The 27148-nt window shown below is 53.4% G+C and overlaps 1 protein-coding gene across 2 annotated transcripts in view; it reads left to right on the forward strand.

Moving 5' to 3' along the window:
• The first annotated feature begins 14167 nt into the window (after positions 1-14167).
• The window catches only part of ESPN (espin), a 78467-nt gene continuing 65486 nt past the window's right edge, over positions 14168-27148 (forward strand). For both annotated transcript variants that reach the window (XM_073316602.2, XM_073316603.2), the window contains exons 1-2: positions 14168-14638; positions 21097-21290. In XM_073316602.2, coding sequence (XP_073172703.1) covers positions 14345-14638; positions 21097-21290 — 488 coding nt within the window. In that variant the 5' untranslated portion in view covers positions 14168-14344. The remainder of the gene's footprint in view (positions 14639-21096; positions 21291-27148) is intronic.

Raw genomic sequence — 27148 nt, forward strand, 5'->3', positions numbered from 1 at the left:
AGAGAATTCATTCCTGGAAGCTGACTGTGCAGCAATAGTCAGAAAACCAAGTGACACCAACAGAAATCCGTGACATTGTCCAATGTGCTGCCCTATACTGTGCGTAGGAAAATAACCTCATTAACACCCTTCTGTGACCTGGCGCTGGGGAGTTCACACTGGGTGTGTTTATGCCTGAGGTTTACTCCTTTGCTTTTGCCTCTGTATAGATTTCAAGAGAGTTTTATTGCATGTTTGGAGGAAAGGGCCTTGCCACCACGAGAATGACACTCACGACACTCAGTATCAGAGCTTGAGAGGCTGCGGATTTACACAGAAAGGTCAGTGATGCTTGTGGATGGAGAAAATGGAGCTTTGATTTCTCCCAGACAGATTTATACAGTGGTCACCAGGTTTAGCGCAGAGATGGGCAGCCAGAAGGAAAAGCCCTGAGCACTTGTCACATCCCCTGGCACCCTGGGACACCCTGACTTCTCCTCTGTGGCCTGGGGCTTGAGGGGGTTGTTCTGAGTTTTCAGTGGTTTAGTGGCTAGCACCATCTTGTGGTGGAAGCGTTTAATGGCTACATCTGGGATTCACCATGATGGGATTCAGGGGACTGTTCTGAGCTGCCGTATCATCGACGTGGTTCTGAGCAGACCACGTAAGTGCTGCTGGCCTAGCAGGGAGTGTGGTCAAATACGTCTCTCTAAAACATACAAGCAAAGGTTTATTAGAGACATGATGAAGGCAAGACCCAGGGGCCTCAGCATGGGAAAAGCCTCCTTTTCCCCATCCCCAGCTGGAAAAGGCAGGCCAGCTCAGCAATGAAAGGGTCCAGTTCTGAGGTTTAGAAGGAAACCGAGTGATGCAATAATGATCATCTGCCTGGAGATTTAATGTCAGGGGCTCCTGGAGCGAGATTTAACCAGCGGGGCCCCGCGCTCTGGCCTGCCTCATTTGTTCCACATGACATTTCCGCAGTGCAAGGGGCTGCTCCAGAGTCAGCTCCTCTGCAGCTCTCCACTGCCTCAGAGCTGGTTTGTGCTTGCGAGGAGAACATCCTGCTCCTGAGCGAATGACAAAAGGATCTCCAAGGCCAGCTCAGAACTGAGAGATGCCCAGCAAAGGCCTGCAGGCTTCTCTGGAGGGACTCAGAGGTCACCCCTAGCCGCTGGGCTCTGCTGTCTGCAAAGCCAAGCCAGGTGCTGCCAGGCCGGGGCAGGATCAGAATCACCTTCAGCAGCTCCACAGCCAGGCCTCCGCAGCTCTGCCGCCCGCTCTCAGATCCCATGGGCGGTGCCGTGACCATCTTCTCCATCCTTTGTGGGGTCTTTGCCGTGGCCAGCACCATCACCTCGCTCTGCACAGACTGTTGGCAGGTAATATGCACTTTGGTGTCCTTTCTGTCCCATCTGGGAAGGTAAATGCCACTGGGCTATGGAGACCTCCCTGCTGAGGCGGGCTCCTGGGCTGGTGTGTGCACTCACACGGGGCAATGCAGCATCCCTCAGCAAACTCTCCTATCTGCCCTGGGTCGTCATGCCTAGGAAATCCCCCGAGCAGCATGAAACCCCCCAGCCTCTGCTCTGACAAACATGCCCCATACATCAAAGAGGAGCTGTAAATTCTAGTCTAGCCAGGTTCTTACGCAGGGCCCATCACCGTGGTATCTGAGCACTTCCCTCGCTCTCCTGAAGAATGGGGCTTGTCGGGATCTACGCAGACTCTGGGTTGGTGTAATTAGCCGGCGCGCTCCAGACAGCACATTCAGAGCAGAACTAGGGTGGTGAAGTGGAGCGATGAGGCTTCGCTGCCCTGGAGTCGCTCCAGCCCGGGTTATTGAACGAGCACTGCGCACGGGGTACTGAGCTCTGCGGAAAATCTGGCCCCAGCTGGTGGTGCTGAGCCTCGAACTCTGGCCCCAGGGGAGCACATTATAATGACCAGTCAAATGCTGCTACTGACCAGAGCTGAAGAGTGTTGTTGGCAAACAGGGCCTGGTGCTTTCCGGAGAGCGTGGCATCTACCGCCCATACAGGTGCTAGAGCAGGCCCTGAGGGAGGCCAGGGTCTGAGGACGGTAGAGGAGAGAGTTAGAATAAAAGCAGGGTGTCTTGTATAGCGTGACGGGATAGTCAAGGGGATGGGGGGAAATGCGATAACACTTTCTTTCTCTCTCCTGGTGAGAGGAAACCCTGATGTTAAACCAGGCACCAGGCGGCTGTACTGTACGGCAGGATACGAAGCCCCATGACTTGCACCTTCTCCCCTCTCAGATTAACAGCAAAGGCTCAGTTGTTCTGAGCACCCGGTGTCGTGGCCTCTGGAGAGAATGTGTCTGGGACAAGTTTGTGAAGATCTGGACCTGTGATGTTTTCAACTCCTACCTGAATCCACATCCAGGTAACAAAGAGCGAGGCCCTGAGGCTGATGTATCAGAACACAACAAATGGTATATGAAAGGGCGCTCAGCCCCCCTGCCCAAGGATTTAGACCACTCGCTAACTACCGGGGTAGGCTGAGCCCTTCCTGTGGGACAGATTATCTCACACCCGCTACTGCGTGGTTCTGCACCTTGCTCTGAGCACCTGGCACTGTTGGAGCCAGATCTTTTGCTAGAGCGGCCTTGGGGCTGACCCACCCGCTGTTCTTGTGTTCCTACCAATAGCACCTACCCTCTGCGCTTTGGGGATGACTTTCAGTCAGATCAGAGTGCTGCAGACGGTGAAGTTCTACAAATAAAACTTCATTCTAGAGTCAGGGAAACTCCGTGCAAAATGGGGCTTTCCAGAGTCTCTTGACATGGGGCCCTTCCCTTCAGCCAGCCCACTGTCCCACTCCAGAAAGCTCCTGGTCATTTTCCTTTGGAGGGGCACATTCTTCCCCGGGACATGGGGCTGGGGAGAGAGGCAGGAGGGCGCCGCACCCAGCTGACTGTTCAGAGCAGGCGAATCCCCCTTCCTAGGGCTAGGTGGCACTGCGAGACAGAGGCTAAGCACTGACCGAGGAGGGGAGGGCGCGTACGCGAGAATGCCATGGACTTCGGGAAGCGGAAGGCCGCGGATGAGGCTGCCAGCCTAGCAGGGTCTCTCGAATGGCTCATGGTTACACCTGAGCACTTGGATTCAACCAGGTGCGCGCTGGCAGCTCCCGATGCGGAGTGAGGCCTTGACTACTTCTCTGTGTTCCTGGCTCATCTGTACTGCGCCGAACGCCGTTGGTAACACACGTTAAAGCCTGCCAGCTGCACAAGTCCTTGCTTCCCGTTTAAATCCTTCAGCCCCACAGCCCACACACTGTCTGTCCCCAGCTCTACAGCTCATCCGAAAAATTCACAATGTTGGCACCCCTCTCCCCCCGGCTGGAACAACGTCCAGGAAATTGCCACTGATTTTTCCCATTTTTTGAATGTTTCATTCAGTCCATCAGCGGATACTGCGCAGCAGTCACCACTGATCTGCAATGGGGTCAGACTGGTGGCCAGCACCGTAGCCCGTTACCACCCCCTGCACCGTCCATCCTCTGCTGGTACAGCCCTACATCCAGGACCGCACCCACTAGCCCCCCGTCTCTGGGCACGCTCTCTAGCCCTCTCCCGCTCATGCTTTGTTTGCTTCTTTTTATAAGCTGCAATCATTCTCACACGGACGCTGCTGATCACTTCCAGCATCGCCAGTGCTGGGGCATTCCTCTGCCTGCTCCTGGGATCTGAATATCTCAGCTGCTGTCAGGGGCCTCTGGCTAAACAACGCTGTCTCCGCCTGGCTGCCGGACTCTTCTTCCTCGTAGGTAGGTTCTCCCCAAACTCTAAAATAAAACCTGTTAAAACAAATGAACTCCCTCTAGGAGATGCAAAAGGAAAAGGAGGACTTGTGGCACCTTAGAGACTAACCAATTTATTTGAGCATAAGCTTTCATGAGCTACAGCATCCGATGAAGTGAGCTGTAGCTCACGAAAGCTCATGCTCAGATAAATTGGTTAGTCTCTAAGGTGCCACAAATCCTCCTTTTCTTTTTGTGAATACAGACTAACACGGCTGTTACTCTGAAACCTCTAGGAGATGCCATCCCAAGTTGTGAAGCTGGCTGGGTGCCTGAAAGGGCGTGCGAGGTCAGTCAGCTAGGGAAGACCACACACACGTGAAAATGCCCTCACACGGGTGCATGTGTGCCCATGCACCTGGCCATGTGGCCATTAGGGACGGTCAGGAAATAATTTGTTTTTTTCCACCATGAAAAAATTCAATTTTTGTCAAAAGTTTTCTATGGAAAATGTTAATGTAAAAAACAAAAACTTTCCCTTTTCAGTTTCCACAAACAAAACAAATAAAAATTTTAAAATCAAAATCAAACTATTTGAAAATGGTGTGTAGGGATAGCTGTATGGATATGTGTAGGGGTATCTGTGTATGGATAGCTGTAGGGATATGTGTGTGGATATGTGTAGGGGGTAGCTGTAGGGGTAGCTGTGTATGGATAGCTGTAGGGGTACTGTAGGGATATGTGTAGGGATACCTGTAGGGGTAGCTGTGTATGGATAGCTGTGTAGAGGAATGTGTAAGGATAGCTGTAGAGGATAGCTGTAGGGGATAGCTGTAGGGGATAGCTGTAGGGGTATCTGTAGGGATAGCTGTAGGGGGTAGCTGTAGGGGTATCTGTAAGGATAGCTGTAGGGGATAGCTGTAGGGGTATCTGTAGGGATAGCTGTAGGGGTACCTGTAGGGATAGCTGTAGGGGTATCTGTAAGGATAGCTGTAGGGGTATCTGTAGGGGTAGCTGTAGGGGGTAGCTGTAGGGGTACCTGTAGGGATAGCTGTAGGGGTATCTGTAAGGATAGCTGTAGGGGGTAGCTGTAGGGGTATCTGTAGGGGTAGCTGTAGGGGGTAGCTGTAGGGGTACCTGTAGGGATAGCTGTAGGGGTATCTGTAAGGATAGCTGTAGGGGATAGCTGTAGAGGTACCTGTAGGGATAGCTGTAGGGGTATCTGTAAGGATAGCTGTAGGGGTATCTGTAAGGATAGCTGTAGGGGGTAGCTGTAGGGGTATCTGTAGGGATAGCTGTAGAGGATAGCTGTAGGGGTACCTGTAGGGATAGCTGTAGGGGTATCTGTAAGGATAGCTGTAGGGGGTAGCTGTAGGGGTATCTGTAGGGATAGCTGTAGGGGATAGCTGTAGGGGTATCTGTAAGGATAGCTGTAGGGGATAGCTGTAGGGGTACCTGTAGGGATAGCTGTAGGGGTATCTGTAAGGATAGCTGTAGGGGATAGCTGTAGGGGTACCTGTAGGGATAGCTGTAGGGGGTAGCTGTAGGGGTATCTGTAGGGGGTATCTGTAGGGGGTAGCTGTAGGGGGTAGCTGTAGGGGTATCTGTAAGGATAGCTGTAGGGGGTAGCTGTAGGGGTATCTGTAGGGATAGCTGTAGGGGATAGCTGTAGGGGTACCTGTAGGGATAGCTGTAGGGGTATCTGTAAGGATAGCTGTAGGGGGTAGCTGTAGGGGTATCTGTAGGGATAGCTGTAGGGGATAGCTGTAGGGGTATCTGTAGGGATAGCTGTAGGGGATAGCTGTAGAGGTACCTGTAGGGATAGCTGTAGGGGTACCTGTAGGGATAGCTGTAGGGGTATCTGTAGGGGGTAGCTGTAGGGGTACCTGTAGGGATAGCTGTAGGGGTATCTGTAGGGGGTAGCTGTAGGGGTACCTGTAGGGATAGCTGTAGGGGTATCTGTAGGGGGTAGCTGTAGGGGTACCTGTAGGGATAGCTGTAGGGGTATCTGTAGGGATAGCTGTAGGGGTACCTGTAGGGATAGCTGTAGGGGTATCTGTAAGGATAGCTGTAGGGGGTAGCTGTAGGGGTATCTGTAAGGGGTAGCTGTAGGGGGTAGCTGTAGGGGTATCTGTAAGGATAGCTGTAGGGGGTAGCTGTAGGGGTATCTGTAGGGATAGCTGTAGGGGATAGCTGTAGGGGTACCTGTAGGGATAGCTGTAGGGGTATCTGTAGGGGGTAGCTGTAGGGGATAGCTGTAGGGGTACCTGTAGGGATAGCTGTAGGGGTATCTGTAGGGGGTAGCTGTAGGGGTACCTGTAGGGATAGCTGTAGGGGTACCTGTAGGGATAGCTGTAGGGGGTAGCTGTAGGGGTATCTGTAAGGATAGCTGTAGGGGATAGCTGTAGGGGTATCTGTAGGGGGTAGCTGTAGGGGTATCTGTAGGGGGTAGCTGTAGGGGTACCTGTAGGGATAGCTGTAGTGGTATGTGTAGGGCTCAGACACCAGGCTCTTATTAAACAGACTAAGCCCGGGATGACTCCAGCCCCATCACACAGCAGGATGGAAGGTTATAGGGCCCGCCGCCGAGATGCAGGGCTCTTCCCCAAAGAGGATGGCTCTAGACTGTTCTCAGTGGTAGCAGAGGCCAGAACGAGGAGTAATGGTCTCAAGTTGCAGTGGGGGAGGTTTAGATTGGATATTAGGAAAAACTTTTTCACTAGGAGGGTGGTGAAACACTGGAATGCGTTACCTAGGGAGGTGGTGGAATCTCCCTCCTTAGAAGTTTTTAAGGTCAGGCTTGACAAAGCCCTGGCTGGGATGATTTAATTGGGGATGGGTCCTGCTGTGAGCAGGGGGTTGGACTAGATGACCTCCTGAGGTCCCTTCCAACCCTGATAGTCTATGATTCTCTGATTCCCCTGACTTAGCCTGGCAGCTGGACCAGGTGTGCCCCATTAGCGCCAACCCTGGGCGTAAGGAGGTTTAAGCCTCTCTCTCTCTCTCTCTCTGTGGCAGAGGGAACCAGGGTCAGGAACAGGGGGGTCCTGCAGGGACCAGCCACACTTGGGAACAAGAGCGGACTGGATGTTTATGTTTGCTGTTATGAAAGTTGAGTTATAAAGAAACCCCAGGCAGCGTGTGTGTGTGTTCAGGGGGAAGCTGAACAAGTCTCTGTGTGTGTGTGTGTGTAGGGGGAAGCTGTGCTGTGCTGTGTGTGTGTTTAGGGGGAAGTTGTGCCATGCATGTGTGTGTGGGGGCGGGGGAAGCTGTGCAGTGTGTGTCTGTGGGTGTGCACACAGGAGTGTGTGTAACCATGTTAGGAGCAGAGTGGAATGCCACTTGCTTACAAATATCATAAGAAAAAGCTGGAACTCCCCACACACATTTCTAAATGATCATTTACGACAAGATCTGAGGGTAGCTGGGGAGTGTCTCTTCTTTTCACCCTCTGCCCTTTCGAAATCTCCCCAGGGGCCCAGCACACATCAGGACCTACCCAAACTCACATGCCAGCAGACAGGAGGTTTTGCTCTCTGGGGTCTACCCCAAGCCTGCGGGAATCACAGAGTTCTCTGCTTTGTTTCAGGCATTTCAACCTCTGTTGGGGTCGTAAGATACTGCGTGTATGTCTACTCCCTGCACCAGTACGAGGTACTGTCACCAGCACCTACTGTTGGTTATTTACTGAGCCCCCCCCCGGTCACCTGGCACTTTACATATACGTAAGAGACACAGCCCCTGCCCCAGGGAGCTTACAATTGAGTTCGGAACCAGACAAGGCAGTTCAGACACAGGATCTGAGGGGACACAATGAGCTGGAGCTGCCATAGGAATAATGGTGTTTTGGTCACTTTTGAAAGGCTTCACATAACGCTCATCCACCCATCGCTTTGATGAATGAGCTGGTTTTTGACTAACAGCTGTTTTGGTTTGGTGCTGTCAGCAAGAGATCTGTCTGGAAGGCACCTACAGATCCCGTTCAGGTCTCATCCTAATCTGAACAGAGGGCAGACAGAGAAGTGTTACTGACCCCACTCTTTGGGAGAGGCCCAAGGGATCCAGGATCACTCTATGTAACACAGGGCGAGCACCATGCAATGCATTTCTATTTCCTTTGGGCCACACCACGCTCTCTTTATGCACCTGCACCCGTAGCCAGCTAACTAGGGCTGTGAGAGTGTAACTGGGTGCAGAATTTGGCCCTCCGTGAGTTCATCAAGTTCAGCCAGTTGAATGAATGAGGAGCCTCACAAATATCGTGTATGGCAACAAAACACCACGCTGGGGAAATGCTCCCTCAGCATATCTGACCCAGCTCAGGACCTGGGCTTTCTACCCTTGCAGACAGGTTGCCTGCGGTAGCTTTAACAATAGATGTCATTCGCCACTTTTATGCTGGAGCTACTGCAGTGACCCCAGGGTGACCAGGACACATTTTCTACTGCTCACACTCAGTTGTCTTGGCACTTTGCTTTTGTTTTACAGGTGTCTCTAAAAATCCCAGGGTTCCCAAGCTTTGAATGCGGCTACTCCCTATGGATGGCTGTGGGGGGCAGCCTAGGGGCTATTGTTGCAGCTGCTGTATCCTGCTATGAAGTCCTGTTTACAAAGGATCCCAGGGCAAATGCAGTGAAGGAAGTAGCTGAGAGTGGGTGCACTGCTGGCTTGGACATTGTGCGTACGTATGTGTGAGCGGGAAGAGATTTCCTGAGCCTGAGGACATCAGGCTCGGAGGACACTGAAAGATTGGTGATGTTTGACACAGCTCTGTGCTTGGAAAGGCTGGGAGATCTGCTTTGTGAGCGTTTCTCAGATACTGTTTCCCATGGATTAGGCTAAAGTAAGGGATACATTTGACATGTTTCCCTGCTAGATTTCTTTGGTATCTAAGGTCAGGTGGAACAGGCCATGCAACGTATCCCCCAGCTCTCCTGGCCTATGCTATTCGCGTATCGCTTTGGCCAGCTTTGCATGCGTTAAATAAGACGTCAAACTAAAGTTTGAGTCCAGGCAGGTAAAAGCTACGTGCTGCTAATTCAGTGCTCTGCGCTGTCATATGAGCCGAGAGAGACAATGTGACGTGAACGCTTTGTCTGTAGTGCCCAATATGTCATCACATTCCCTTTGGTTTAGCCTTTGAAGACTCCATTTTCTGCCCTGCTTTTGGAAGTTTTCCCCTACTTGGCACTGGTGAGGCCTCAGCTGGAGTCCTGTGTGCCGTTCTGGGCAGCGCGCTTAAAGCAAGATGTGGGCAAACCGGAGCGAGTACCCTGCAGAACCACAACAACGGTGCAAAGTGTAGAAAACCTGACCCAAGAGGAAAGGGTCAAAAAACTGGGCACAGTTAATCTTGAGAAATGACCGGGGGGGACTTCCCTGGCGCTACCGCCGACCCACCGCGGGACAACTGGGCTGCGGTGCCCCCCCCCTTCCCTGAGGCCCCCGCCTCCTCCTCCACTCCACCCCCGCCCCCCGAAGTTCTCGGCTGTTCGCTGTGTCCCTCCTCCTCGAGATGGGGGAGTGAGGAGTGACGCGGAGAGCCAGCAGCTAGTGGACAGACGAGGCTCAGCCAGACTCTGGTGGCTGAGGGATGTGGGGGGATTAGGGTCTAACTCTCAGGATAGTGATGCTCTGGAACAGGCGTCCAAGGGAGGTTGTGGAATCCCCGTGATGGAGGTTTTTAAGACCAGGCTGGACAAACCCCTGTCAGGGATGGTCTGGATTTCCTCAGTCCTGCTGCAGCGCAGGGGGCTGGACTTGATGACCTCTCGAGTTTCCTTCCAGCCCCACATCCCTATGATACACTTCATGGAGCCACACTGCTGTCTGGGGGTGGAGCCTCAGACGACTGAGGGTCACAGGGTGCTTGACCTTGTTTAAAGGAAGCCTGATGCAAAGGGTGGTTGTTGGTCCTGGGTAGCGCGGGGAGCACTTTCATGTGGGGACATAATGTGTCATATAAATGGTGACACTGGCAGAGCAGATGCCAGCTCATGCCAAGGCCCCCATGCCTCCAGGGAGCCCTGGCTTCTAAATAGCCGGAGACAGTCTGGCTCACCTGTGTGTTCGTTTTCTTAATATAGGTATTAGCATGATAAGAATGTGTTTCGTGTTTCGACTTTATTGAATGCTTGCGAGTTGCTGCCTGCGTTCTTCGAGCTGCTGTACTGAGAAAATCTACGTAAGTCACCGGACAGGAGAGAGACACTAACTAGTGTGGCGTGCTAATCTGCAACAAACGGTGCTACATCCTGCCCCGCGGGAAAGGTCCCTGGACTCCGGGTGGACAGTTTGGGAGGATAAAGAGGATAAAAGATATTTGCCCTCCCCCACCATGAAGATCAGTCATGCAAGTGGATTTCTTCCGTCAGCTGATCTTGCAGCTCAGAGCACAAGAAAGGAATCATAGAATCATAGACTATCAGGGTTGGAAGGGACCCCTGAAGGTCATCTAGTCCAACCCCCTGCTCAAAAAGCAGGACCCATCCCCAATTAAATCATCCCAGCCAGGGCTTTGTCAAGCCTGACCTTAAAAACTTCTAAGGAAGGAGATTCCACCACCTCCCTAGGTAACGCATTCCAGTGCTTCACCACCCTCCTAGTGAAAAAGTTTTTCCTAATATCCAATCTAAACCTCCCCCACTGCAACTTGAGACCATTACTCCTTGTCCTGTCCTCTTCTACCACTGAGAATAGTCTAGATCCATCCTCTCTGGAACCACCTCTCAGGTAGTTGAAAGCAGCTATCAAATCCCCCCTCATTCTTCTCTTCTGCAGACTAAACAATCCCAGCTCCCTCAGCCTCTCCTCATAAGTCATGTGTTCCAGTCCCCTAATCATTTTTGTTGCCCTTCGCTGGACTCTCTCCAATTTATCCATATCCTTCTTGTAGTGTGGGGCCCAAAACTGGACACAGTACTCCAGATGAGGCCTCAACAATGTCGAATAGAGGGGGACGATCACGTCCCTCGATCTGCTCGCTATGCCCCTACTTATACATCCCAAAATGCCACTGGCCTTCTTGGCAACAAGGGCACACTGCTGACTCATATCCAGCCTCTCGTCCACTGTCACCCCTAGGTCCTTTTCCGCAGAACTGCTGCCGAGCCATTCGGTCCCTAGTCTGTAGCGGTGCATTGGGTTCTTCCATCCTAAGTGCAGGACCCTGCACTTATTCTTATTGAACCTCATCAGATTTCTTTTGGCCCAATCCTCCAATTTGTCTAGGGCCCTCTGTATCCTATCCCTACCCTCCAGCGTATCTACCTCTCCTCCCAGTTTAGTACCATCCGCAAATTTGCTGAGAGTGCAATCCACACCATCCTCCAGATCATTTATGAAGATATTGAACAAAACCGGCCCCAGGACCGCCCCTGGGGCACTCCACTTGACACCGGCTGCCAACTAGACATGGAGCCATTGATCACTACCCGTTGAGCCCGACAATCTAGCCAACTTTCTACCCACCTTATAGTGCATTCATCCAGCCCATACTTCTTTAACTTGCTGACAAGAATACTGTGGGAGACCGTGTCGAAAGCTTTGCTAAAGTCAAGATTCAATACATCCACTGCTTTCCCTTCATCCACAGAACCAGTAATCTCATCATAGAAGGCGATTAGATTAGTCAGGCATGACCTTCCCTTGGTGAATCCATGCTGACTGTTCCTGATCACTTTCCTGTCATGTAAATGCTTCAGGATTGATTCTTTGAGGACCTGCTCCATGATTTTTCCAGGGACTGAAGTGAGGCTCACTGGCCTGTAGTTCCCAGGATCCTCCTTCTTCCCTTTTTAAAAGATTGGCACTACATTAGCCTTTTTCCAGTCATCCGGGACTTCCCCCGTTCGCCACGAGTTTTCAAAGATAATGGCCAATGGCTCTGCAATCACAGCCACCAGTTCCTTTAGCACTCTTGGATGCAACTCGTCCGGCCCCATGGACTTGTGCACGTCCAGCTTTTCTAAATAGTCCCTAACCACCTCTTTCTCCACAGAGGGCTGGCCATCTATTCCCCATGTTGTGATGCCAAGCGCAGTAGTCTGGGAGCTGACCTTGTTCGTGAAGAAGGAGGGAGATAGAAACCCCTAACAAGAAGGAACTGTGTCTCTATGTGGCTTGGACTCTGGGGGACGAGGTCTCTAGGCATAGGCAAGAGATCCCCAGCTGCTCAGCCGGGGTTAGCCCTAAAAGTCATATAAAGCTTGCTGATTAGAGAAGTCACTATTATTATTTTTTAATTAAGATTGTAACTCGTTTGTGTGTGCGCCTTTACCTGCACTAACCTTGTCAATAACTCTCTTTTTCTTTTCCTACTTAATAAATCTTTAGATAGTTTATTATAGTACTGGCTATAAGCATCGTCTCTGGTGGGGTAAATGACTGATCCTTTGGGACTGGGAATAACCTGAATATTGCTGTGATCCTTGGTGTAAAGGACCATCTCTCACAAAGGCAAGCTCACTGTGGTTGTTAGACAGACCGGAGTATCCATGGGGACTGCCTGTGACTACCTGATCACACTGTTAAAGTGCCTGAGGAGTTTACAGTAGATCATTACTTGGTGAAATCTAAGTACACAACTCACATCCATTTTGGGCTTCCGAACAGTCTGCCCTGACATGGGACTCGCTCTTGAGTCCCTGCGGGCAGAGTGACATGAACAAACTAGGGAGAGATCCAGTGGCCAGCAGACCAAACTTCTCCTGTGTAGCAAAGAGTCTTGTGTAATTACGCACATGATCCGGTTTTATCAAACCCCAAACAGCTGCCCAGTTTGGCCGTATCTCCTTCGCAAGCAGGGTTCTGGTCACATTAGTGTTAGAGGAAGGCGCTCCTGCAATCACACGCAAACTAGAATAGGCCACATGCTCCTCTGGGTGTGCAGTGTCCAGCACATGGGGGCCCTGATCCTGAGTGAGGCCTCTGGATGCTGCTGTAACACAAATAATCACCATTATAATTACCACTAGTATCCACATGTCTTTATCCTGTCATAAAAGCTCTATGTTTGAAACAGGGAACATGAACAACACTCTGAGGGCAGAAGCCACCAGATGGCACCTGTACAAACAGCCTTCATCTCAGTATGGCAGCAGTGCACAATCTTGGATACAAGGTTGTGTTGTTGTGAGTTTTGTGATGTGATTTTCTGGGGGGAGCTGTGGCAAACAGCAAGAGAGTTTTGCTCTCTGCTTTAATCGCTCTAGCCAGAGCAAATTCTTGGGGCAGAGTTGTTTCCTGGGAACCAGGCATTGGTGTTGGGCTGAGGTTCCTGGCGGGGGGCGGAGGGGGGTTGTCTGGTGCCATTAGTGACTCGCTCTGTTCTAGGACTGGTGTATCTAGACTACACCAAGAAAAGACCCCGACTCCCCATCACTGATTCCTCTTCCAATGGGACACCCCTCTGCAAGGCCCTGACATCTGTAACCCACAACACTGTGTGACTTCAGGGACCTCACATGCCACCGACAGGGTACAGCTGAAGGGTTGGGGGGGTTATAGGTAGGAATCTACTTGGGCCACTTGCAGAGACCAGGGAGGGTCAGTAAGCAGGGAAAGGGCCACAAAACCACTGGCTACGTGATCCCCCCGCTCTAACTGGGGTAGGGCCAGCCCTGGCTCCAGCCAACAGCCATGCAGGACACGGACTCCCCTGCCAGAGGCACAGAGCTACCCGCCTGTGGGCCCTTCCCCACGCCCTGGGCCCTGCTAGTCACTGGGGCATTTCCCCTCCCCACAGCTCCTGCCAGCCCGGAGTGCAGGGACTCTAGCCAGGTCCCCCGGCAGCAGGGAGCCAGACAGTTTAACCCCTTCCTGGCCCTGGGAATTAGCAGTGGGGTGTCAGCAGGAGGAGCTGGGCGGGAAGCGCAGGGGAGGGGAAGATCACAGCGGCCCCTGCGATTCCCCAGACAGACACTGAGGGAAGGAGGAGCCGTCCTGGCGGTGGGATCGCTGCGAGCTCCTGCCGCCGCCTGGCTGCTGTTCCCCGGAGGCAGGGAGGGCTGCGGAGCCGGAGGGGAGCGGGGCAGCTGGAGTCTGACCGGGGGGACGGGAAGTGCCAAGACCAGGGGCCATGCTGCGCTGTGCGACTCGGAGTGCCCGGGAGCCCCAGCCAGCCTGACAGCCGGAGCGAGAGACCCCGCAAGGCGCAGGTCCCCGGGCAGGAGACACCCCGGGCAGCTCCTCGGGGCGCAGCGCAGGAGGGGTCCGGGGGGCGCACGGGGCAGGAGAGGTCCCGGGGCAGGAGAGGTCCCGGAGGGCGCAGCGCAGGAGGGGTCCGGGGGGCGCAGCGCAGGAGAGGTCCCGGGGGGCGCACGGGGCAGGAGAGGTCCCGGGGCAGGAGAGGTCCCGGAGGGCGCAGCGCAGGAGGGGTCCGGGGGCGCACAGGGCAGGAGAGGTCCCGGAGGGCGCGCGGGGCAGGAGGGGTCCCGGGGCACAGATCTCGCAGTGCCCGGCCGGCAGCTCCTTCCCGGGGCTCGCTGGCAGCGGCCACCTCCCGGGAGCTAAGCGCACGCCAGCGGCTCGGCGCTCCGGGCAGCCCTATGGCGCCCCCGGGCTGGTGAGGGGCCCGCGGCTCCGGCTCCCCGGCCGAGGAGATGGCCCTGGAGCGGGCTCTGGTCGCCGCCCGCCAGGGCGACGTGGACACCCTGAAGGCTCTGCAGGCGCAGCGGCTGCTGCAGCCGGGGCTCCGGGACCCGCTGGGCGCCTCGCCCGCTCACCACGCCGCCCGGGCCGGCAAGCTGAACTGTCTGCGCTACCTGGTGGAGGAGGCGGCGCTGCGGGGCAACGGCCGGGCCCGCAACGGGGCCACCCCGGGCCACGACGCGGCGGCCACCGGCAGCCTGGCCTGTCTCCAGTGGCTGCTGACCCAGGGAGGCTGCTGCGTTCAGGTGGGCACCGCGCGCGGCTTCCCTCCCCCGGGGCCCAGCCCCACCCTGCCTCCAGGGCTCCTGGGGCCGCCTGCTGCGGGAGCCCGGGTGTGCCTGGGTGCTGGGAAGCTGGGGCCTCTCGCCTGGCGGGGCCCGGGACCAGCCCCCCCTGCCCTGGCCCTCTAGCTGAGGACCTATGGGGCAAGCAGCGCTCCACTGCTGGGCAGTGCCCCTCTAGGCGGGCAGCCGCACTGGGTACAGGGCACTGTGGGGGCTGGGCAAGAGCCTGGCGTTCCTGGCCGCACCATGGAGCTCTGGGGTGGCCGCAGGCAAGGGGAATGTAACCAAGGCTGGATTAAGGGGAGCGGGCGCTCTCCTGTCCTGAGCTTCCTGCAGCGGCATGGCAGGCAGAGTGGAGACTGGCCCAGCTGGGGTGGGGGGTGTCTGGACACGGGATTGTTCACCTGTCTTTGGGGAATGGCGTCGCCTGTGTCAGAGAAGCTGGTTTCCACAAATGCAAGAGGCCTCTGGCAGGATGGTCCCATGTTGGCCTCCCCCCGCACCAAGTAGCTGTTTCCCCAGGGCCTGCTGTTGTGTCCGCCTTGCTGGAACACAGTTAGCTCCCTTGTGCGGGGCCTTGCCTGGAAGCTGACAGCCCTCCATGGGCAGGAGAGCAGTGGGCTGAGTTTGGGGCCAGGGCCTCCCACACACAGTCACTTCCCCTCTCCAGGACTCCACTTCCTTCCCCCTGCCTCCCAGGGTGTCAGGGAACTGCTGCAAAGGTGCCGTGTACACTAGGAGAGGCCCTGGACTTGGATGGTGGCTGGAAGCCCTGCTAGGCTCTGCCAGGCTGTGCCATGTCTCCAGCCGCATGTATTGCTAAGGTGGGAGGATGGTCCTGCTCCTCAGGCCCCACACGGTGCCCTTCGCTTTGGTGCTGGATTCCAGCCCAGACCTAGACAGAAGGATGGACGATGTCTGGGTGACACCTCATCATCACTGGTATTTCTCGAGGCCCTGGCCCCAGGCAGAGACAGCAGCACAGGTCGGGCCTATGAGCTTGCACTCGGACTAGCCACTGCAGCTAAAGGGTGGAGGGGAAGCAGGAGCACAGAGCGGGAAGGGAGCTGGTGCTGAGAGCCCCGCAGTCCCACAGCGTCCCACAGCCTTATCTTCCTCGCCTGCCTGCTCCCTTCCAAGCAGGAGTCCTGGTGCTCACTGGTGATGCAGCCTGCCCTGTGGACCCACGGGCTGGTCCTAACAACCAGACGTGACCTTTACCAAGCACTGTTCATCATCTCCACAGCGCTTTACAAACAGTCACTCCTCACTCGCCACAAACACCCTCCCCTCATGAATGCAGCAAATTTCACCTCTCTTGTCTTGTCTGTGTGTTGTCCAGGAACAGATTGTGAGAGTTGCTGATTTATCTGTTTGCTGAAATTATCAAATTATCAAATCAGTTTCACCCGCAGTTTGCAAAGTGCAGGTGGCTATGGAGCTCATGTCACTAACCGACAGCGTCAATTCCAAATTGTAATCTTCACCGTTCACATCGTGTGGGTTAATTCCTTAAAACAGAACAGAACTAATGCCACCGGCCTGCCCAGCATGGTGCAAGCTGTGAACTGCCCATTTTACAATCCACGACACAGCCTGAAACGAGCTGCCTTCAGGGCATCAAGGGTTGATGCTAAGCAGCCGTTTTCGGTAGCCAGTTGTGCTAAGAAAAGTCAGGGCCGCATATGTTCGAGCAGGGTCAGGCTGAAAGGTGCTTTGCAGCATGGACACATCCACGGGGTCAATTTCCCTCTCTGCTCAGGTCTGGAAAGCCGCTGCAGATGTGTCAGCTCCACTTTGCCAGAGCTGCGGAGGGAGGGCTGTGCCTTGCTCCACAGCGGGAGCCAGTGCCGTAGTCACGATTGGAGCTCAGCAGTCTCTGACTCCCAGGCCTGTGCTCGCCGTGCTGAACCGTGAGCACAGGACTTTTATTGATCGCAGGATGGGACCAAGCTCTGTTGTGATCAGCAGTCCCGCCTGGAGCCACCCACGCTTGGAGCCGGTTAACCTGCACTGCCAATTTCAGGGCACTTCCCACAGTGCAGGTGTGTCAGGAGAACCTGAGCCTTTGTGCCTGTGTGAGGAGAGGGGACAGATGACCAGTGTCGTGCCTGGGCCACACCCCATTGGAAACCCTTTTAAAATGCAGTGGGGAGGAGTTATCCATCAGACCTTCCAGAGGGGGCGTCCCAGGGCTTGCAGCTTGGGCGCTTTGGAAGCCAGACCCATAGAGGGTTGGTTTCTGCCGTGCAGCCATGATATTCAGAGCCAGCTCGGAACTTTCCCTGTGTCCCCGGGTGTGTGGATCAGACGCATCGCGGGGGCAGTCAGCCTGGACTGGGCCCCGGACACGGTGGGGCCTGGCTGGGCCAAGGGGTAATGGGTTCTGCCAGCTGGTTAACAGCTGCCTCTGGGCTAAGGAGGCGGGCAGGGGCGGCGGAGGGGGTGGGGGTGGGCGGGGGTGGCAGAGTGGGTGCATCAGCTAGAGAGACGAGGACAGGACAGGTGGCCCAGCGGGCGAGGCAGTTGATGTCACGGGCTGGAGGTGGGTGAGGGACTAGCTAGCACAGCCAGCTAAAACACTCGTTGGAAATTGGTGGCGTGGGTTGAAGTGGGGCCTAGGTCCCACGCAAATGACTTTGGTCCCAAGCTGGTCACCGGCAGGGACGTGTCCACCACAGACGCAGTCTGCCGGACTGGGCCGTTTCTACTCCGGAGAGGCCCCGGGCTGTGATAGCAGGGAGCTGCAAGGGAGAACGTGAGTGTGGAGTTACATTCTCCCGCACTGTGTGGAGAAGATCACTCAGGACTGGATGCAGCAGGACTTGCCCTGCCCACTCCTCCCCTCCAAACGCACACGATGCGTTACAAGTCCTGCCATCTCCAATAGCCAGTCTGCTGGAGCATCGCAGACACTGTCTCCTCCAGTGCCCCATTCAGAGGCACCAGGCACCTCATCGAAATTGCGCAACACTTGAAATTCCCTGCAGTCTAATGACCTTCAGAAACCTCGCCCTGGACCCAGAGGTGATCGGGAGGAATGTACTCGGCAATTCAGTGGCACAGGGGCTGAATCTAGTTTTTACGCAGCTCGTATTGTATTTACATACAGTGGCTCTTGCATATGAATGTTATTGACTTCAGCAGGTGTTTACTGGAGCCCAGACCACAGGGTTTGGCCCTAGTATATGCAAGGATAAAACCAAATAAAGTTACTATTTCCTCTAGGAGTTCAGTATCCCCAGAGCATCTGGTGTGTGATTGCTGGGGCTGGGTTACTCAGCTTAAGCTAAAAGAAAAGGAGTACTTGTGGCACCTTAGAGACTAACCAATTTATTTGAGCATGAGCTTTCGTGAGCTTTCGTGATGCATCCGATGAAGTGAGCTGTAGCTCACGAAAGCTCATGCTCAAATAAATTGGTTAGTCTCTAAGGTGCCACAAGTCCTCCTTTTCTTTTTGCGAATACAGACTAACACGGCTGTTACTCTGAAACCTATCAGCTTAAGCTCTGTTTGTTACTGTTCTTGTCAGTCAGGCAGTCAAAGTTCAGTGATCAGATTAAAAGCTGGCCACAAGGCTGGACCCAGTATTTCTCTGTGGCCCAGACATTGCTGAACCCACTGAAACTAACGACAAGCACCCCAGATTCCTTCCGCACAGCGTGGCACGGTTTTGGAGGCAGGAAGGCTGAAATGTAAATGGTTCATGCCTTTGGGTAGCACGCTGCATTCTGTCTGAGTGGTTCTTTCACCTCAGTATGCAATCAGTGCAGACACTTGAGGGATAAGCTGCTTGCATGATGTGGGTTGAGAGGTGAAAACATGTGATGTTCCTGTGATTTAAAAAGCCATCTGAGGAGGGGGGAGAGATGATCAAGCTGGAAGGACAGGCTCAGCACAATTAGGAGCCATCTTGGACGAATTCCACTTGCTGTTCTACATTGTCATGAGTGCTGGTGACCGCAGTGGGGCTGTGCCGTAACCAAGGGACTGCATGCCAAAGCAGCCAACACAGCATTACTCTTCTGCTGTGGCCATGCAGTACAATGCCAGCTTTCCCTGGGGCAGGACCAATGGAGTGGTGGAATGCCGTTCCCATTAACAGGCAGGTCAGTGCCCAGGAAGAACAATCAGCAAATTATCCATTCACGGGCAGAAGTATCAGTTAAGGGGATGGCTGAACATACACTCCCAAATGTGCTCTCAGTTTAAATGTAACAAATTACTGGGTAGTAGGTCTTGAGTGTCAGTGGGTTGCACATACATTCCCATGTAACTAAGAGGTGCTGTCATCTCCAAAGATCTGTATGTTGCTATTTTTAAATAGCCCCTTCACTTTCACCTGGACGTACTACAGCAAGTGGAAACGACCCAGCTCATGTCTCTGCATTAATGGCTAAGTGCAGTTTTGCTAGCTCCCTACATTCAAGAATCATGAATCAGGCCCCAAAGCTCATGAGGCCAGCTTTAAAATCATGAGATATTAAAAGAATAATATATGTTGGATTATTGTTCTTTGTCTTCTTGAACATGTGGCCTGAGTGCACCATAAAGGCCAGAAACCACTCATGCATAGTGACTTACCCACAACTGAGGCATTAAAGAACCTTTTTCATATTCACATGCTCAGATTGCCTGGCCACGTGGGCTGGAAACTGCCTTTTTGTTAATGAAAGCTCAGATCCTCGCATAATCACCTGACTCCAGGAGCTGGGTCTTTAAGTCAAACACCCAATATCATGAGTCTTGCAATAAAATCACTTGAGTTGGCAACACTGTGATTAAACACAGCAGGGAGAACTTGTTTAATCCTTTCTGCTCTGGGATTTTGATGAGAGTCAGTTTCCTGAGATCAATACATGAGGGCTGAGGAAAGGGCAGGGGCTCTGGTAACTTGTGCAGGGCAGAGCTGTAGGGCCAGGGCCCGGCAATCTGAGCATGTGAATATGAAAAAGGTTCTTTATTGCCTAAGTTGTGGGTAAGTCACTATGCACGTCTTACAGCAGCCACATCTCTCCTCTTCAGTAGCTTAGTCCCATTCCTCACCTTCTTCCGACTTTGGGGTTCTAGATGCCCCAACAGCATTTCTTGCAAGGTCCTAGCTTGTTGTCGGAGTTTTGTAAGTCTCCCCAAAAGCACTTGGGTTATTGCACTATGTGAAAAGTCACCAGATGAGAAGCTGGAAGAATTAACAGGCTCAGATGCTGGGGCAAAGCCAGTGTAATTGGGTCTCAGCAATGTTAATAGTCATGGAACTTTCAACGCTGACTTTGTCCAACCAAGGCCTTGTTCGCAGAAGTGCACGTCCTTCGCGACTGAGCAGGCCTAGCGTTTGGCACAGGTTCAAGGTTCCCTACCTGTTCGGCTCATTTCTTTTTTGAAGTTTCTCAGGAGATGGCTAAGGTCCCAGACCTAGTGCTGTACTGGGCTCTGATGCCCTGATTCCAGCTCTTATTCACGATGAGTAGCTCTTACGCATGCAGATAGACCCAGTGGGCCGAATATTCCGGCCTGGCGAGGCTGGGAAGGGAGAGCGAAGCTCTCCTATCCTGAGGCCCTTCAGAAGCTGCTTTGTGGTTTGTCCCTGCATGGCTTAGAGCAGCCCATGGTGATGCTCTGGTGCTGGGCTCACTGGACCACAGCCCTCGCACCCAGCCCTGTATACTGGTGGCTAAGGGCACTGCGTCAGCTCTGTGGGGTTCCTCTGTGTCGGGGAGTGTCAGGAGTGCAGTCACAGGGCGTTCTGTCTGGAGCAGCACAAAGGGATGAGAGGTGGGAGTTCAGAGGGTCTCACAATATCCAGTGTTTGCTTCTAGCCTGCACGTTGTCTCTCTGTGCCCCCAAGACTGGCAGAGTGGCAACCACGTTCCTTTGGATACTGGCTGCTTTGCTTTGTGTTGCTTTAATAGCTTTGTGCGGCTCCCTCTCCGCATGCCCATCGGTTCCCATTTCATAGGTGGGGGCTCTCCTGCAGCTGTTCTTGCCTTCTGCATCTGTGAGCTTGGTGCTACTGAAGGCCTCTCTTTGTCCCCAGAACTGGTGCAGCCTTCCCCCCCCCACACTCCACTCTAGCCCTTGGCCTCTCGGCTGAGTCTCCCGAGAAGGATGCTATTTATTTATTTAATACCAGGTGTGTGTGTGTGTGGGGGGGGGGGTGATGTGGACACCAGGAACCTGGCTCACCCCCTGAACGCGTCTCACAGAGGCCACTGACCATTCGTGCGAGACGCTCGGTGCAGGATGGCGCTGCAGTTTCCCAGATTTGCAGCCATTGATAAAGCACTGCTGCTAACCAGGGTCGGAGGATCTGCCATGGTTGTGTGCATCTGAGTGGGCAGTCCAGAAAACCTCGCCACCTACTCATTGAAGCATCGCGAGGAGCGGATCGTAATAGGAACTGTCTTGTTTCGTTTCTGCAGGACACAGACAATTCCGGTGCCACCATCCTGCATCTCGCAGCCCGCTTTGGTCACCACGAAGTAATAGACTGGCTACTGCGATTTGGAGGCAGTGACCCGATGATAGCCACGGACACAGGAGCGTTACCTGTTCACTATGCTGCAGCCAAAGGAGATTTCCCTTCATTGCGACTTCTCTTAGGGCACTGTCCAAAGTAAGAGAATTTTGTTTGTAGGGGATGGATTTGCAGGGAGTTCAGGTGGTTGGTTTTGTGTGTGTGTTGGCCTTGTCAGAGTATCTAGAGCAATTATAGCGTTTAGTTGTTCTTCAGCTTGTGCACAATAGAAGTAACCCAGGTCTTGGGTTTATGGAGTCCACACTGCTAAAGCTGTAATTACAGCACTGCTAACATTTCTGTAACTTTGCCCTCCCATCCTGTAGTGAAAATTAATGTGCCTGATCTTATGGCAAATTTGCACATTCATATTAAGATTCCCCTTTTTATACATTCGTACAATTTTCATCTGATGCATGGTTACAGCTAGTTTTATTTTTGTAAACCAAGCAAAAGGGCTTTCTTACCCAAGGAAAGATTCCTTAGGATCTAATTCTCGAATCAAATCTAATTTTCCTTAGATTGTGAATTCCTCGGTGCCAAGACTGTTTGAAAACATGGTGGGCATTGCTGAAAATAAATACTAACAAGAACATAGTAGCAAATTTCAACGTTAACTTCAGATTCCAAGTCGTATGAGTTTTTCGAGTGTAGTGTGAGTAATGAGAACCCTGCAATGCCTGGATTGCTAAATCCATACGTGCGGATTCTCCACCCCGTGGGACCTGGCTGTAGCCACTTACACCGGTGCAAACTGCATGTAAAACACCACCAGGGAAGAATCCTTCCTACAGGTGCTGGAGAATCTGGCCCATGGTGTGTCTTGCACTGGTCAATTACATTACAATCCTTTTGAGTCTCTTTAGTCCTTTCTTCCACAAGTGGCAGGATACTGTGTAAAGTGCTTGCTGAACTGTATGTGCCCTGTGTCTTCTGCCCTAGGGCCCCATCCTGCCAAGGCTAGTGCAGGTGAGCGACTCTATTCACAGGACTTGAGAGCTCTCAGCTGAATAAAGTTACTCACCTGCCTAAGCCTTTGCAGCATCTGGCCCTAGTGAGGCTCATCTGGCTTGGACACAAGGCCATTCAACAAACAGTCGGCACAGAGCCTGCTTTGGCTGCTAAAAGAATTGTTCTCATTTGTAAAACCTGGGCTTGCTAACAACATGACAGCTTTATCACAGTGGGAAGTCAAACGTCCGTTCTTTATTACCCTAGTAACAAAGGGCAAGAGGCTGGATTTTCACTTTTGATGGAAATATTGCTCCCTGTTGCAGGTGGGGCTGAGGAGGATTTGTTCCCTGCGCTTTTGGAACTGGGCGATAACACAGTCGCCTTTGTCCAGGCTATAGTTATGTAAATGGATTAGGCTGCCCTGCAGGATTAAAAAGGCTGTTCCAATGTGTGGAAAGACAAGCTTCCGCCTTGTTTAAGGAATGTAGACTTGTGAGAGAGGGCTGCGGACGTCAAGGCCCCTGTGTGTTTTCAGGTGACATATTGTGTGCATGGTAAAGTCCGGGAGTACTGGGGTACTTTTCATTGGTTATTACAGAGTAACCTCAGAATTCCAGGGTGCTCTGAAAACAAACCCGTTCCTGGGCCAGTGATAGCCAGCGCTGCTGGTTATGGCCTAGCATGGCCCTTCCATTCTAACTCCTGCTTTCTGGTGCTTAGAACTTGCCCAGATCCAAGCTCGCAATCAAACCCCATGATGTTGTCAGAAATTTGGGACAAGCTCACTGTTGACATGAGTGTGGCTCTGGTGACTTCCAGGGAGCTCTGCCCATGTATGCTGTGTGTGTGTGTGTGAAACCCATCCTTATGTAGAGACAGCAGAAAGTGTAGGGAAGCCGTAAATTCCACATAAATCCTATAGTGGTGTCCAGACCTAGGACTGGCCCTCCACGGAGGGGGGAATTTCACCTGTGCTGATAATCTCTGTTCTCTGACCATGAGCCTCTCTCTGGGTTTAATGCTCCCACCTGGTGATTAAAACACTTAGACGTCTGTCCCCAAAATAGCTGCATTCTCTTTGCAGCTGGGAATGGGGGTCCCAGCTCTTGACCGGGACCCTATACAAGTTCTCCCATAGCCTGCTGGATGTGGAGCCAAAATGCTAGAAGGTCAACAAAGAGCAAATATAAAATGATCAGGGGTGAGAAAAGCAGGTTACCCAAACATCATGGATCTGTGCACTGCAGATTACACAACTTCTAATCTTATTTTCCGTGACGGGCTGGAGGACGGGGTTATAAATACCCTGCAGCTCTTTGGGGAACGCGCATGGTAATTAACGGTCACTCACTCGGGGACTTTTCCCAGAAAGATTCTTAACAATGCAAACACACTTTTGACAAAGCGGAACAGAATCAAATTCTCAGTAATGACAACATCCAAAATGCAGCCACCTCTGGGTCTTTAGTGAGTGTCAGCAAACCCCGCCCTCCCCCCTGAACAGCTCCCACTCATGTAGCAGCAGAATGTGGGAGAACAAAGTAAGTCCCTTCCAGTGTAACTCCTGGCAAAAACACCAACCCCCCTACCCCACCCCACCCCACCAACTGGGCGCAGGGACCACAAGGCAGCAAGCGATGATTCTGGGTCATAAATAAGGCGCCAACAACTCTGATAACCAAGCACCATGATGAAAAGTATATGGTGGGCAGGGCATAAGACGGGCAGGGGAGGACAGCCACATGAGCCAGATGTGCTCTTGTGTGTCCAAGAGCATTGCACAAGTCTGGGGCCTTTCATCGGCCGGCAATGTGCACTCCAGATCCCTTGGAGAGGGATGTCAAAGCTGGTTAAATCTACCCAGTTTTCCCACAGCAACATACAAATGCATTCGAGGCCTTGGCCAAAGCCAGTCTGCAAATCATGGCTCAGGATAGCTTTCAACTGATGCACTGTCCAAAGAGAAGTGGTGTGTTAACTCATGGGGTTGGCTGGGAACCATGTGCTGACAACCCTAGCATTGACTGGAGGTCTGAGAGCACCCACAGGACAGGATTCCTGCAGGAGGTGGGGCAGGCGTGTCAGCTATCGCTAGCTGCATTGATCACGGTGAGGGCCAGGACAGCTGTGTGGCGGGGCAGGATACCCTGGGATGCCCAGGGACACAAAACCCAACCCTTCCTTAGCGCTGGTAGCAGACAGAACTGTCCATTGCTTGTGCGATGGCTGCAATGGAAATACAGATAGACAGAGACTGTCTCTGTTTATTGATAGGCATTTCTATGGTACTCAGCACCAGCCTTCACTCTGCCCCTGTATCCTCACCCACCTTCCACCCGTGGGACTCTGTGTGTGTTGGGGAGGGGTCAGGATGACCTTTGTGCCATGCTGGTCAGGGGCTGCCACGTTTGTCAGCAGATGTTTCCCAGCTGATGGGCAGTGCAATGCCCAGGACTTAGACAGGGCAGGCAGAGGGGCCCTGTGCTCAGCATCTCTACCCCTTCAGATGACGCCCCATAGCTGATGAAAGCAGTGTGCTGGAAGGCTGCCGAGCAGGACACATCGACACCCCAGCCCCATCGTCCCTCCCTAATGGACAGGCCGGCAGACGTCTCTCCGGTGTTCCAAAGCCCATGGAACCCAGAACTGCCCACGCCTGCATTTCCCTGGGGATGGAGAGAGCTGCTGAAAGGGACCAGTGGAGACTGATGGGATGTGAACTCGAGACAGGAGAGCTGTCCGGGCCTGTGGAGGTGAAAGAACACCCTTCATGGGGCGGGCAGGCAGTTGCCAGAAGAGCAGGAGGAATATGCCTCCTGCAGGAATGTTTGCAGGGGAAACCCTCCTCCTCTGCTGGTTCATTAAAACCCCTCCCGGGAGAGTTCGAAGTGGGGAATTTTCAGGGCAAGGGGCTTGTGTTGTGAAATATTTTGAAACCTGACGGATTTTGGGTGGGGTTGTGGGCGAAAGGCTCCTGCCCCCAGCCCTCTGCGAGGCCCCAATCGAATCAGGAGAGTCAGCCCCTCGGGTAGCGGGTGGGAGGTGGAAAGGGTAGGGAGGAGTGAGCCTGCTGGCACTGGGTAGCAGCATTGCCCTCTGTTTGGGGGCTGGCTGTCTCACCTGTGCAGTGCTCCCCCTCCCCTCGCCCTAGAGAAATGGGCCTTAGAATAAAAGGCCTCAATGTGGAAAACACAATTCCTGGGATGGCTGTGTCACTGCGGGCTGGCTGCTTCAGAAGAATCAGGCCTAGGTGTGTGCTGGAGGCTGGATCCCAGATCTGGCCTGGCCTAGCCAGCCCTCTGTCCCTCGCATGGCTGGCGGAAGGACGGGAGTTTCTGCCACAGGCAGACGCATGGAAAATAACAAATCCAACCCCCCACATCCAGGATTGTCTGTTCTGGGTCTACCCCAAAAGCAGTGGGGGAGAAGGGGATATTTGTGGGTAGGAGAGAGAGGCATGGCAGGGCTTTGGCTTCTGAGAGCAGAGGCAGGTGTCTGAGGTTAGCCCCAGAGTTATCGGTTATTCAGGCCGAATGTTAGAATTTGAGGCTAGAAATGCTCCCCATTTCACAAGGAGGAGATGAATCTGAACGTCATTTGGGTGTCACTCCAGCCTGGCCTTGTGAGAACGGCTGTAAGGGCAGCAGGAAGCCTGGCTTGCTCCACTTTTCCTGCTTTCACAGGAACGGAGGGAATTCTTCAAGTGCTGTGTAAGAAATATTTACCACTGGCGGATTTTGCAGCTGCTCTCTCAAAGGGACGTCCTCACTCAGCCTCGCATGCCACTGCAGAAGCTTTTGAGAGCTGTGTGTCCACCTCTGGTAGTGCTCAGGCAGGCAGGATCCTTGTGGGTGCAGCAGCTGGCGTGGGGGGGCTCAGAGTGCTTGAAACCTTGGGTCTGGGGGTGTGAGGTGATCACAGCAATAGCTAGGCCAGGAGAGGATTCTGACTGGCTAGGGGAAGTTTAAATAGCCAGGCTCTATGGAAAGCCAAGATAGCAAATGTAAAAGTATCCCACGCCCTTTAAATGCCAAACCTCCACCCAACAGGGCTTCCTGCAGCCAGGTCTAATCTGTGCCTCCTATCAGCCAAGCTCCAGAGCTCCCCGTCCCACTGCTCCCAGGCTCTGGCCCTCCTGGAAAGCTGCCTGCTGCTAATGAGGCTCCCTGCTGCCCCCCACCCTGCTAGCTAGCAGAATGCACTGGCTTTTGAAGAGATGCTTTAACCCCATCCCTGCCGGAGCCCGCTTGGGTCTCTGCTCCCCAGCAGATCGCTACAGCAAGCCTGACTATAGAAACTTTGCGAGCCCCGGGCCTGCCTGCCAATGTGACAGGAGTGTGCTGGACTCCCTCGGGTTTAGCTGCATGTGACTCATTGGCTACATTCTGCGTACCCCTGCTGCGGAAGAATAAAAATCAAGAGCTCCAGCTCTGAGCCGTGCTAAGGCCCCTCGAGTGTTTCCATTCGGAAGCGCTGGCAGAGCCACATTGCACAAGCCTCATGAGGGGTTTGATAGCATGGGCTCGCTACGGCCGCTTTTTACATACGCAGGCTGGAAGAACCGAGATCTAGTGAGAGCAAAGCCTTTGCTGGCTTGAAGCTGACCCGTTAGTTGATGACAGATGACTGGTGAGGAGGCTGCTCTAGAACCCCCCTGTGCATTGTCCTCCCGCACATGGAGTCAGTGTAAGGTCTCGTACACAGGTATGGAGCCAAGCCACTGAGTCACTAAAGTATTCACTGAGGTTGGGAAGCGAACTAGGTGATGGGCCAGAGGACACACCACTCTGGCCCTGGGGACACACCACTTGGTCTTTGCTCTGCCGACGGATGGTGTGTGCAGAATCTCATCTCTGCACTGGGTGTGTTATGGAGCAAAAGGAACACAAAGACACGTCAGAAGGTTGGTTAGACAGTCACCAGCGCACGTTCCTTGACAAGACAGAGTCGCTGGAGTGTCTGGAGTAGTTTTGCACGTTTTGCTGTCTATTATACACATCACG

Source organism: Lepidochelys kempii, chromosome 18, assembly GCF_965140285.1.
Source record: "Lepidochelys kempii isolate rLepKem1 chromosome 18, rLepKem1.hap1, whole genome shotgun sequence".
Taxonomy (NCBI): Eukaryota; Metazoa; Chordata; order Testudines; family Cheloniidae; genus Lepidochelys; species Lepidochelys kempii.